Source organism: Pollicipes pollicipes, unplaced genomic scaffold, assembly GCF_011947565.3.
Source record: "Pollicipes pollicipes isolate AB1234 unplaced genomic scaffold, Ppol_2.1 Scaffold_6138;HRSCAF=7277_pilon_pilon_pilon, whole genome shotgun sequence".
Lineage (NCBI taxonomy): Eukaryota > Metazoa > Arthropoda > Thecostraca > Pollicipedomorpha > Pollicipedidae > Pollicipes > Pollicipes pollicipes.
Genome location: NW_023596818.1, coordinates 25092862 through 25106340, shown reverse-complemented (window position 1 = coordinate 25106340; position 13479 = coordinate 25092862). Strand labels below are relative to the sequence as shown.

Below are 13479 nucleotides of genomic sequence, written 5' to 3'. Positions count from 1 at the left end.
CCGCGAGTTAGTGCTGGAAGCTGACGGTGGGACTGTGGAGTTCAAGATGTATGTGTATATATATACACACACACACACACACACACACACATATATATATATATATATATATATATATATATATATATATATATATATGCCGTGCGGCCGTAACCGTTGATCGGGTAAGAAGACAGCCTCAGAATTATTAATGTTAAACATACGTACTAGGGTAATGCTTGGATGGTATGTCTGACTTTGAAAGATTAGGAAACACTTTTACGACGGTCGTTCCCGCGTGTATTGCGCCGGACGCCTGGTTTTATCTCCGCAGCGGCTAAAGCCGTTCGACGTTACGGACAACGCAGCCCCAGTCGTAGCTGCTCTTGTTCCTAAGATTGTGCGCGCGCGGGCTCAAAACCGTTTGAGGCAACTGTAGTGGTGGACCATGTGTAGTAACAGATCACGCCCCAGGACAGTGTTAACGTAGGGAAACGGTCACGGCTCAGGGGTGATGAGTTAGCCCGTGGACGCGGTGGGGTGGGACGCGGTGGCGCCAGCGAGTCGCACGCCGATCGTGTTGCGGGTGGGCTCGAAAGGAGTGTAAGAGGTGCTGCTCGGGGCGCGTAAGAAGAGTCTCTCCGCCGGCATTGCGTGTAGCAGTTCGCCGTTGGTTGGTCCGTTGGCCGTTGGGCGTGGGTTGGTCCAGCCGCGATGTGACCTCGAATACAGCAATTTGTCTGAAGTCGATTCTGCAAGGCGATAAACGCTTTCAGGCAGGCATGGGTAGACGTTTTGTTTATTTATTTTTGGCTTCACTTTGATCCATGCTATCGAACGTTTATCAGAACCTAAGCTTTTTCTGGGTAGGGCAGGGAGCTCCGTGGGTAGAGTACTAGGGGATACCTTACCACCGTTTCCGGCCAATGGCTGGAGAGAAATTCCGTCCCAGCACGGGATGTCTGCCGGCTGGCATTCTGGCAGCATAGGAGTGGGGTTCCTCGATCGATCCGGAGGCCCTTAGAGGGACACACCGTACATGTATCCCCTTCCCAGCGCGGGAAGCCCTGTGACAGAGGTGATTCACCACAGATCGACCCAGGAGCCTTAACTGACGCAACAAGATCTCTCATCGCCGCCGGTGGTTCAATGATCGGCACAGAGACTTCTGTGTCGCTTAACAGCCCTCGGTTGAACTGTGGTGGAGCCCCCCCCCCCCCCCCCCCCCGTTCGTCGTCGCGTGGGCCCTGACAAACGCGATGTCTTTCCATTACCTCATTGTGAACTCTCATAGTTCAAGTTCTCATACCCCCTTCATTGTCAGAGGGCCCCAACAAACGTAAGAGACCCTCTAGCATTGGGGGCTCCGGCCCTGTCCCTGTCCAGCAAAGGTTCCGCTGGCCAATTTGGGACCCCTTGCCGACACAGACGTCTTCTTGTTGGGCACTGCGCGCGGTAGCGCAGACAGGGGAGTACAGGGGCACGTGCCCCCTCCTCTTAGGTCCTGAGGGGTCCGAAGGGCCCATCAGGACCCATGATTAAAGGTCCAATTTGGGGATCCGAAGGGCCCGAAAGGCCGATCGGAGGTTGCATTGAGGGGCACAGTTCACAAGTCCGGGAACTTCAGTGCCACCCAGGGTGTCCTGCGCGTTGATCAGGGGCCCCCTGAGTCAACAAGGGCCAGTTAGTGTCGGTCAGACACCACCGATTACGCACGGTCGGCTCTGTATTGGCCCATTGATCTAAATTGTTTGGGTCCCAGCATCTGTCAAGGGCACCACGGCGCCTAGCATGGGGCCTTGTGTTGGCAAGGGGCCCAGGTCAGCCAGAGGCAGTGTTCGAGGAGGTCCGAGGAGCCTGGATGGCACACCCGGTGCGACGATCAAGGGCCCGATTAGGGCTTAAGAGCACGAAGTGCCGGTCAGGTTATATTCAGGGACTTCAGCCTACATGCACGGCCCCCAAATGACAACCAAAGGGCCCTTTCCGCCAATCGAGGACTTTTGATTCGATTTGGGACTATATGTCGGTCAGGCACCACCAGTACCGCACAGTCAGCTCCGTGCCGATATGGGCCTGGAAGCTCACTTCCCAAGGCGGGCAAAGGTGCTCTTGCACCGTTTGAGGACCCCCTGAGACAATGCGGGTGCCTCGGGCGGCCAGAGACCACGAGCACCGAACAGTTGGCTCCCCGTCACTCTGAACACCTGGCAGTCCATTTCCCAGGCAGGAGCAATACCGGGGGCCACGGCTTGCACTGGTTTGGGTCCCTGAAACAATGGTTGGGGTCCTGCGTCGGTCAGGAGCCCATAGTGCCTAACAGGGGGTCATGTGTCGGCTAGTGGCCCTGAGTTGGTCGCAGGCTTTGTTTGAGGATCACCAACAACGAACGGTCGGTTCCATGTCGGTCTGAGTTCTTGGAGCCCATTTACCAGGCAGGGCAAGGCCGGGCCTGCGATTTTAATTGGTCGGGGCTTCTGCAACAATGTGAGGCTCCTATATCGGTCAGGGGCCCAGTGCCTGACAGGGTGTTCTGTGTCAACAATGGGCCTGGAGTCGGTCAGGGGAACATTTGCACAACAGGGGCGGGGACGGGACCCCGAATTACAGAAAACCTCTAACGTTGGTCGGGCCCTCTGACAATGAAAGGAAATTTAACTTGCGATGAGTGTTCAAACTGAGATAATGCATGGGTCCCGTATCAGTCAGGCCTCCCAGTACGCAGCGGTGGGCCCTCCCGCCCTATTCCAGCATGGGCACGTTAAGCGGAACTGGAGTCTCTGCGCCAATTATTGAACTACTTGCGGTGATCAGGGATGTTGTTACATCAATGAGGGTTTTTTTGTTGATCCCGAGCCAACTGCGCAGGTCAGAGGGCCTTTTCGCGTCAGGAAGGGACCAATACCAGTGTGATATGATGTGTCCCTCTACAGGTCTCCGGATCGACCAGGGGATCCCGCCCGTGTTGCTAGAATGTTAGCAGGAAAACATCCCGCGGTGGAAAATAGATATTTTCTTAAGCTCCCGACCTGGAAAAAAATGCGCCCCTCAGTGTTCTATTCATGAGACCCCCTGCCCGGAAATAAATAAAGGGCCTCACGAGCGTTGAAAAGAATGGGTCGAAATGGGTTTGAAACTGAACAAGGCCAACATTTGACTAGTGAAACAAATAACATCAAAAGATTCGAACCTGCGCGCCCGCAATCTTGGGCGTTTCCGTAAATCGAACGGCGCTGGCCACTGCAAGTAACAAAACGCGCCCTGCGCGAAAAGGACCGTCGTAAAATAATGGTTCTGAGCGTATTTCAAAATTAATTCTCACCTTTCGAATATAAGACTGGGCGATTATTTTCTTGTTTCGTTGCAACTTTGAGGCTGTCCTCTCGACAGATGAACGGTTACAGCAACACGAAACAAAGAGCTTCCACCCTAACCGTTTAAGCTGACCACCAGGTCCCAACCAGCACTAGTTCGCGGTGCTGTGAATGCCAATCCGCTCTTAACATCAATCTAAAGATCGCACTGGTGAAACATATGCCCGGACTACCTTCTAAATGTATGCTTTGATGCTCTAAGGTATTTATTTCAGACGTGCCATTATTTTCGTCCATCTGTCAGCCGCGACTTGATATCTGCTACAAGACGGCCCTGTGCGGCTTACGGAGACTACAACGCCTGGTGCGAGTTTGCTTACTAAGATTTGCGGGCGCACGTGTTCAGAACTACGTGCCGTATTTTTGCACCACAAACCGATTCTGACTGAATGCTGCATTTTCATAATGCCATCGGTTGGCGTATTGAATGCAAAATGCTGACCTATTTTGGATCTACAACCTACATTTTACATTCTACAATCTACATTCGCGGGCTCCCTAATATCTCTGTAGGACCCAGATAAATATTATGGCGAAGCTTCTGAATTTTGTGAGTTTTGAAAGAGCCGCTGGACCATTGTTTAACGGAGGGCGCTGGTGATTTATGTCATGAAATCGTTAGGCGTATGATTACTTCAGTTTATTCTCCATTAAATTTAGTCGGAATGTATCTCTCGGTTGCCTCTGGCTTCTGTTCCAGTTATACAAGGAAAAATGAAAAATAGTGAAAAGCATGCCCCACTAACAAGCGGGTGCATTTGGCGATGTTTTGGCGGGGCCTTTTCACCATCAAGGGGCCCTTTGTCAACCCTGTGCATCCCTTTGCCAAGGTTCTGGCTGCGCGACTGACTGTGCGCTCCCGATCGTCACAGAGGCCCCTTAATGTTTCAGGGGCCTCGACCGATGCGAAGCGCGGGCCCCGGCCTCGTTTCCGCTTGGGAAGTGGATCCCCAGAGCTCAGACCAACACGAAGCTGACTGTTCAATGTTGGTGGTCTTTGGCCGAAAAAGGGGCCCGCATTGTCCAACGGGTCGCTAATCAGCGTAAGAGGTACTCTGACTACGACTTAAGACCACGGCTCTACCGGCGGAGACCCTTAATGTGACCTACAGTCAGCCCTTCGGGCCCTTTAGCCTTCAAGTCGGTCCTCGATGTTTGGTCCCGAGGCGCCCTTCGGGTCCCTTCAGGCCCCTCGAATACGGCCCCGACCGACTCGGGGTCACTTGCTGACACAGGACCGCCTGTTCGGCACTGTGGGCACCTAGCCGACATAGGGGCCCCTCATTGACCTAGGGACCCCGATCCATGCAAATCGTGAGCCCGGCCCTATCGCTGCTTGGGAAACAGGCCATCAGGCTCAGGCCGACACTGAACTGAATGTTCGGTTTTGATGGCGCCTCACCGGCGTAGAGGCGACACTGAGCTGTGTGTTCGGTTTTGGTGGTGCCTCACCGACATAGAGGCCTCCAATCGGTGTAAAGGCTCCTTCTCATATTTGAGTGTCCGGCCCTGCGGGCCGGGTCTCTTAATACGACCTCAAGCCGCCTCTTTGGGCCCTTGGGGCCCTCAACTCGGACCCCTAATTATCAGCCTTGCGAGGCCTTTTGGGCCTTCGAAACCTAAGGGGGAGGGGCACGCGCCCCCTATGCCACTCCCTGCCTGCGCCACTGTATGCAGGTCAACCGCACAATACAGTTGCTGGTATGCGACTTTTGGTCTGTATCATGGGACGAATCTATTGTTGACAAGAATTGTCACGTTTGCTACTGAAATCAGTCTTACTTAGGTGTTGATTCACTTTTTCTGCGCGGTGGTACTCGAATATATGTGATATTAAACTCTGGTGCGGGGGCGTAGTTCGCAAAATGAACTGGGGTCGTTGGAGGCTGGGCAGTGAAAAGATGCAGCCTCCCCATGACACACCAACAAACAGGTTTCTTCTAAAATTTTGTTCAATTTCTTCTCATAATTGAGGGGAGCTGGCGCTCAAGTTAGGGGGGGGGGGGCTGGATCCCTCCTCAACAGAATAGGAAACTCCTCTCCAGCCCTGTACTGCTGGTTATGGTTCATGCCGGCAATGCATATTTCGTGGTAAGGACCCCAAAATTTTTCCAACCTTTGGCGAGTACTTGGTCTACTTTTTGACGTATCTAGGCTAATATTTGCGCGCACTGCCTTAAGTAATGTGCTTGAATTAACTGATATGCACTAATCACTACTCTCGAATCATTTAAAGACAAAAATAAAGTGAATTATTTGCTCATATGACTTATAGTAAAATAAAAAAGAAAGAAAACAAATTTACTGGATTATTCTTCGGCTAAATGTGCATATTCCTGGCATCGGCAAGCACAAGCGTCTGGCAAGTGCGAGATGCTCTGAGGAATGTGCGTGTGTGGGTTGTGGGCTGGTGCTGGGGCATGGGAGATAGGTGCGTGTTGATTTGGAGGGGTCGCGCTGAAGGAGCCTTTCCTTAGTCCCTGCATCTTATTTGATGTCAGGTCACCAGAACCTCCAGTGACAGTATGTGATGTAGCTGATGTAGGGCTGTTTTCGGAAACGTGTTTGACGTGAAGAACTGGCGGTATTGAATACAGAAGCAGTAGGCATCAAGATGAAGGTGGGTGGAATTTTTCGCAATGTTTGGTTGTTGAAGTGCTTTTTGAGTTACTGAGTTTACAAATCGTTGGTGAAATCGGTGGTGAATTGGCCTGGGTAAACATATTGCTTTAACAGATCCGTTCTCCACCTTTGTCCCTGGCACAAGGCAATTAGGTGGATATTGTATTGCGCTGAGTACATCCCTAGCAGCAAGTATCATGCTTCAGTCAATGTAAAATTTGTCTTTTCATTGCTTAGAGATAGTATTTATGTTCTGTAGTGGTATGTATGAGTCATACAGCAAAACATAGTGACTATGAATAATCTTAAGAGTAACATGAAACTGGGAGTGGCAGGGAGACAGTGATTTTATGTTGATTATGTCAGTGATTCTTTGTTCAATTTCACATTTAACATTCCAATTAAGTACAAAATTGAATGTTAGCATGGTGGCATTTTGTGATCATATCTTAAAACATGTTTTGGACCCTAAGCCTCTGGGAATTCTTATATCTTGGCTGGTCTTGATGTTCATCTCTTAATGAAGCCAGTGCCATAAATCATGGGATGAAAAGAGCACCAAAAAGGCTGAAACATGTTACAATGCTGTCCTAAAGGTGAGTGATCAGTTAAGGCTATATTTGGAAGATGCTTATACATCTGATAATATGTTTTTTACAGATTTATTATACACACTATATATAGCACTGACTTGTTAAAGCAGGCCTCAGACCACCCCAGCATTCACCTATCTATGCTTTTGTATCTTGCTCTCCCTGTTATGACTGAGCAAGTTGGCAGTTCCAGAAGTCTTAGGTGTCAAGGTTGGCCATATTTTTTCTTTAAGCAGCCTTGCCAAGTATGGTGTTGCAGTTGTTTTTTATAAGCGCATGGTCTTTTGGGGGCTACAGTTTTTTATTTGCCATCTCTATAATACATCATAGCTCCACTGAAGCATTGCAGTATTACTGCAATTCAAGTTCTGACTTTTTACCCAATAACACAGGAAAGGTAAGACATGAAAAGTGCAAGAGTTCTCAGCAGGACTTTGAAGCTGGTATAGCCCTTCATAACCCAGTCATGCAGTGATACAGGATTGCTGTCAGCAATACAAAATCAGGTAGTCATGTTAACATAAACACACATTGTTTCATGGGATGGGTTAGGAATGCTTGATCAAGTATGTTTTTAAATATCCATGGTCAATATCTGCAGCTGGAGCCAATGGGCATGGAAATAACTGGATGTTGCATATGGGGGCACCATCTGCAAATCATTACACAATGTTCACTGACCTTTAAGTAGCCTAAGCAGCCAGTAATCAGCTGGGATGTAGAGAAATTGATTTTATATGCTGATGACAAATGACCTTCAGCATAAAATGGATGCTGGTTAGAAGCAGATATCAAGCAGCCCTTGACCAGATCATCTACTGCGTCAAACACCAACTTACCAACTGCATACTGGAATTGACTGTCAAAATTAGTAATTGAATCATTGACTAGGCATTGACCAGAAGGCAGAATATTAAGCCCTTGTCAAGGCTTTGAGATTTGCTGTTTTTTGTATAAGAAATGTATTGGATGATAGGCTTTGTACTGTTCTTCAAAGCTTAGACCAAGAGACTTTTATGTGGATCATTCACAGTGATTCTTTGTTGGTTATTTGAGTTCATCAGCAGTTAGTAGTTTCAGTTGTGGTGCTTGTGTTATATACATGACTGGTTCATGGTTAGTCTGCAGGTCTGTGACTGAAACATCATGAAGTCACCATACATACTTCCTTTCTGGAACAATGACATGTATGTTTTGTATCCATCAGTACTATCAGTTTTACATTTTGCTCTCATTAACCATGGGTTCCAGACCTAAAATTCTGAGTGACCATGTTAATTGGCTATGTTAAACTACCTTAGGGGTGATACAACTATAACAGGCTGTGAGCTAGAACTTCTGGTACATGCTGCCTTATGACCAGCAAACTGTTCAGCAGCTTAAACATATGTCAGCAGCTCACATGTTTGTACAGGTTGTCATCTGTAAGCAAGAGATTTGATCAGATGTAATTGGCTTTTCACTGCTCTCTTGCTTCACCTACTTGTGAACTGAGTGTGAATCATGATGAAAAGGAGAAGCAAATGAAGGTCAGATTTGCTCTAATGGATGTGTATTTTTCTCAAATGTGAAAGCTGTGTTAGCCAGACTTGAGTTACAAAACTGAGCACCACTTAAGTATATTTTATTACCAAAACCTGCAAAGACTTACAACCTGATCCATCTGTCATATATCTGTCCTGTCTCATGAACATAAATTCATGGCTGACCTTTATGACATGTGGCCAGTACAACTGGCAGAAACATCAAAGTCTTGGTAGAATATGTTTAGATGCTTCATGGTATGATCATAATGCATCCTAAATCTACCTTTTTAAAGGTTGTCTTGAGGGTAATGCCCTGTGGCAAAGGCTCTCCTACCAGAGATTTGTAGGACCATTAGGTTGATTTCATACCCAAAAGTTCCACAGCACCCATAATCTAAAAACACTTGGAGGCTTCCATCTGTGTCATGTGTCAATGTGTCCATATTCCAAATGTTCAATGTGTCAATGGTAGCGTGAAGCATTTAGCATTTTTTAGAGTAGCGCAACAATTGACAAAGATGAATGTGCATACTGATGGGAATGGCTGCCCTAATGCTACAGATAAGCTGACAATGAGGCTGCTCAGTAGACATACAGGTAAAATACCTCGGGCATGAGCATACCGACACAAACAGACGACCCCCCGGCTTATCCAGACGACGGTTCTGAACGTCGGCTGGAATAGACTAGACGTAGGGGAGATGGGGATCTGGCTGCCTATTCTCACAAAGGTCAACATTGCTTTATGCCATTGCGTGGAAAGAGACACTAGGAAACTCGATACTCCTCATGTTTTACTTGTTGCGGAGCCACTGCATGTTGGGGGTCTTTTTTGCGCTATTCAACTGCCAAACAGCTGATCAGCTCTGCAACTCAGATGACACATTCGACACGCGTGTCACTCATCGTTCTGTGGGTCGCTGGGATCTATTGCAGCAATCACGGAACCAAATATAGTTTAGGCGCGAAGTTCTGCTGCATCATATCGTCTCGTGGCATTGCCGCGCATAATCACAGAGCGGCGCTAGACGCTGAGGCGCGGTGATGCGCCACGCCGCCGAACATCGGGATGGAGAATTCCTGATCTGGACGAACGAGCTGCTGATATTTAGTGCTGAGATGTCATGCTCTGATTCGTTGACAGCTGCGTTCTGTTTGCTCCAGACACTCACCACCACGGCGCAATGACATAGCTCAGGGTGAGGGGACGGGCCAAGACGTCATGACCACTCCGGAGTTCCTGCCACTCTGCGATGTCCTCTTCAACATCATCAGCCTGGCGTCCTACTTCTGCGACGTCGTGTTCGACGTGGTCACCGTGTACACTCTGCTGACGCACGACGAGCTGGTGTGGTTCACGCTGGCTCTGATCGCCGTCATCGTCTCTCTGGTCACGTGTCAGGTGAGCGGCTGTCATTTGTGTCAGGCTGTGGTCTGTTTCGTGACGTGTTGTCCAGTGTCTGCCATGTATGTATGTGGTGTGTGTGTCTTGTGCTGCGTACCAGTCATGGCCCTGCGCCCGCACTGTCCGGTCGGGTGTATTCTCCTCTGACGGACCGGGCACTCATTTCACATAGCACGACCTGACTCGATCGGCCCTCCTTCAGTATGAATCAGCTCTTATGCCATGAGGGAAAAAGGAACAGATGGCATGTATTTGTGGGTGCTGTGCGTCACTTACGAGGTGGCGATGCATGCATGATGTACTGCAACATACCCACGTTTTGCGTCATTTTTTACGTTCCACTCCTTTGTTGGTATAGTTTCAAGGCTTTAGGCAACAGATGTCATCCCACAGTAACCCTTGACGCGCCATGACAAATTCTGACTCTCCTTGGACATTCAAGCTTTCACGGCACATTTAAGAATGGGTGTATATATTTTCTTTGGTATCTCTGATATCACACCCGTCGTTACCCGTCGTTTAAATAAATTAAGGCAGTTTGTGTGCTTGAGTGTAGAGTTCAAAAATGATGAAGTTTCTCACATTGCATGTGCTATCGGCCTAATTCTAGTACATGTGAATGGATCGTCAGCGTTGATATGGTTACGTCTATGGCGGAGAGGCAGTGCTGCCGTCACCAACTTGTGATGAGTTCATGAGATCCGTCGCCTTTGTCGTGTTTGACACGGTCACGGTGTGCACGCTGCCGACGCACGACCAGCTGTTGGGGTGCCCCAGCTGCTTTGCTGCCATGTCTCGCCTGACGCGCGCGGGGCCGCTCTCGTGACGTTCCGTCCCGAGCGACGACGCCCCTGACGAGCCTTGCGTCCGGTGCCGCCAGGTGTGCAGCATGAAGTGGTACCTGCGCAGTGTGCGTGTGGGCGAGGCGTCGCCCAGCTGCCCGCTGCCGGCCGTCGTCGCCGTGCACGCGCTGCAGTGCGGAGCCCTCTGGCGCTACTTCAAGCTCTTCATTCCCGTGGACCTGCGCTTCGTCAAGCAGGAGGTGCGCGACCTGTGCGTGCTGCGCATGATGCACGGCTTCTGCCAGGCGGCGCCGATGCTGCTCATCCAGCTGTACCTCATCTGGCGGCTGCTGCCGCTGCAGCAGGTGACGGACCTGAACGTGGTGTCGACGGTGCTGTCGCTCTTCAGCGTCTGCTGGGCGCTGGCGTCGTATAACAAGAACGTGCGCCAGCACAACATGCACAAGCTGGTGCTCACGTGGCTGGGCGTGATCTTCCAGCTGCTCTGGCGGCTCGGCACCGTGACGTCACGCGTGCTCGCGCTGACGGTGTATGCCACGCTCTTCCACTACTGGGTCTTCCTGGTGATCGGCCTGCACTGGCTCACCATGTTCCTCTGGCTGATCAGTCCGAAGAACGTGTTCCACGGCGAGAGCATCACCAAGGCGAAGAAGATCGTGTTTGCAGCTGCGATCGCGTACGTCTACACGTTCTGCTACATCAACTTCCAGGAGACCAAGTCGCGGCAAAAGATGGTGATATTTTATAGTGTGATGCTGCTGGAGAACACTCTACTGGTGTCCGTGTGGATGGCGGCCCTGCCGGAACAGATCGTGTGGTACCACTACATCATCCTCGTCACCGTGTTCGCCGCCTTCATCGTCGGCATCCTCTTCATGATGCTCTACTACCAGTATTTCCACATCAACAAGCTCAACTACGCGCGCTCGGTGGTGGACAAGGCGTGCGCGCAGTGCCAGGGCGGCACCTGCTCCGAGCACAAGCCAAAGGAGAACCTGTACGCCAACCTGACGACGGAGCTGGGCGGCCGGCGCAGCGTGCCGCCGCCGGCCGCGCAGCCGCCGCCCGACTACGCGCGCCTCAACGGCCAGCACAACCACGTGATCGGCGTGTTCAACTGCCGCTTCAACCCGCACATGATGAAGCGCAAGAAGAAGAAGCCGACGACGTTCGTGCCGCCGCCGCCGGTAACGGTGCTGCCCTCGGTGGCGTTCTGGCGGCGGCCGCTGCCGCGGCCCGGCGCCGGCTCCGACCACGAGGGCAGCACGGTCAGCTCGCGCGTCAACATCCAGCAGAAGCTGCAGGAGAAGAAGCAGCAGCAGCTGGCGGAGCTGCGCGTCATCGAGGAGGAGATCAAGCAGGGCAAGCTGGCGCGTCCGCGGCCAGCCGAGCTGTACGAGAACCGGGCGCTGCGTCAGCCGATCCCGCCGCAGAAGCGGCCGCCCTGGATCGAGCCGGTCGGCGGGCCGGCGGCGCGCAGCCGCACGCCCGAGGTGCTGCTCGCGCCGCACTTCCTCCACTCGCGCGTCTACGACGAGCCCGACGGCTGGCCGGCCGGCCGCCGCGCGCCCGACGACGACGACGACGACGAGGACGACGACGAGGTGACGGCTGACCCGGCCGGCGGCGGCGGCGGCGGCGGCGGGCGGCGGCGCGGCCGGCGCGGCCGCCTGCCCGACCGCGCGGCGGTGTACAAGAGCTGCCGCGTGCCGTCCGATGTCGACAGCCAGATCAGCCTGCCGCGCTCGTACACGCTGCCGCGGGAGTTCAGGTACTACCGGCAGACGCGGCGCGGCAAGCCGGTCAAGCCTGGCCAGTACGTGTCGTCCAACTCCAGCGACGGTGAGTGGCGGCGGCGCGGCGGCCGAGGGCGGGGATCCATGCTGGGACGTTGACGTACTGCCGCAAAGGGGAATGAATGTGATGGCCGTACATTTTGAATGATCACTCTTCGAAATCTTCCTTTGGTATCGAATGGTGTGACGTGGCTGGTTTGTCTTAATCACATGGAAACGTATTAGAACATGATATAGTTCGCAATCACTCGACGGCACGCTTTGTACGCATTGCGTAGTCTGCACTGAGCCCCTTTGCTGGGCAAAGTTTCGTAAGTTGCTCAGCTCGTTAGCAAGGAACATTATTCACAGACATATTAGACAGACACAGACATATTCACAGACACATATTCACATAGATCAGACAGTAGTATTAGCCTTATTTCTCGGAAAAAGCAGGAGAATGGAAATATAGTTTGGTTGATATTTCGGCAACATTCCTTCATCGAAACAAAAGCAGAAGTGAATGTATTTCATTTTCACATCGAATTGAAATGATGCTCTACTACCAGTTGCTTTCACGTTTCATTGAATACTTCTGCTTAATTTACTTCTGCTTTTGTTACGATAAAGGCATACTGCTGAAATGTCAACTAAACTATATTTCCATTCCCCCGGTTTTTCCGAGGAATGAGGCTAATACTGCTGTCTTATCTATGGGCAAAGTTTCGTGCGCCCACAGCGGGCGCATGGAAGTACGCGCGGAATGCAATGTCCATGCCACTAGCGTAGGCGTTATAATCGCAGCTATTCTTCATATTGGGCGAACGGTAACCCATACTGACCTGCGAATGCCGTGAGTTGGTGTTGCTCTTGAGCCTCCGCATGTTGGCATTGTGAGCTGGACGAGCGTGCCGCGGGGACATTGTCAGGAGTCCGGTCTGCGATCTGTGCTGTCCGAGGAGTGCGACCTGACCTCGCCCTCCGCTCCACAGGTGACGTCGACTCGGAGAACGAGGCCGACAACGAGACGATGCTGCGGAACAGTATGCTGCTGCACCAGCAGGCCATCCGGCCGCGGCCGTATCTGCCGCGCCGGCACGGCTACACACAGCACGAGACGCAGCTCTGAGCGGACGCACCCGGCCAGCGGCGGACTGGTGACGGCGCCCGCTGCTGCCGGACTGGTGACGGCGCCCGCCGCTGCCGGACTGGTGACGGCGCCCGCCGCTGCCGGACTGGTGACGGCGCCCGCTGCTCCTGGACTGGTGACGGCGCCCGCTGGCTACCGGACTGGTGCCGGCACCCGCTGCTCCTGGATTGGTGACGGCGCCCGCCGCCGCCGGACTGGTGACGGCACCCGCTGCTGCCGAACTGGTGACGGTGTTCTCTGCTGCCGGGC

At 52.0% G+C, this 13479-nt stretch overlaps 1 protein-coding gene across 1 annotated transcript; it reads left to right on the top strand.

The window, feature by feature from the left end:
• The first annotated feature begins 5764 nt into the window (after positions 1–5764).
• Positions 5765–13288, top strand: LOC119106340 (uncharacterized). Its single transcript, XM_037229959.1, has 4 exons — positions 5765–5973; positions 9259–9496; positions 10380–12144; positions 13073–13288. The coding sequence occupies exons 2-4, from the start codon at positions 9317–9319 to the stop codon at positions 13207–13209; spliced, it is 2082 nt and encodes a 693-aa protein (XP_037085854.1). The 5' UTR covers positions 5765–5973; positions 9259–9316; the 3' UTR covers positions 13210–13288.
• The last annotated feature ends 191 nt before the right edge of the window (positions 13289–13479 follow it).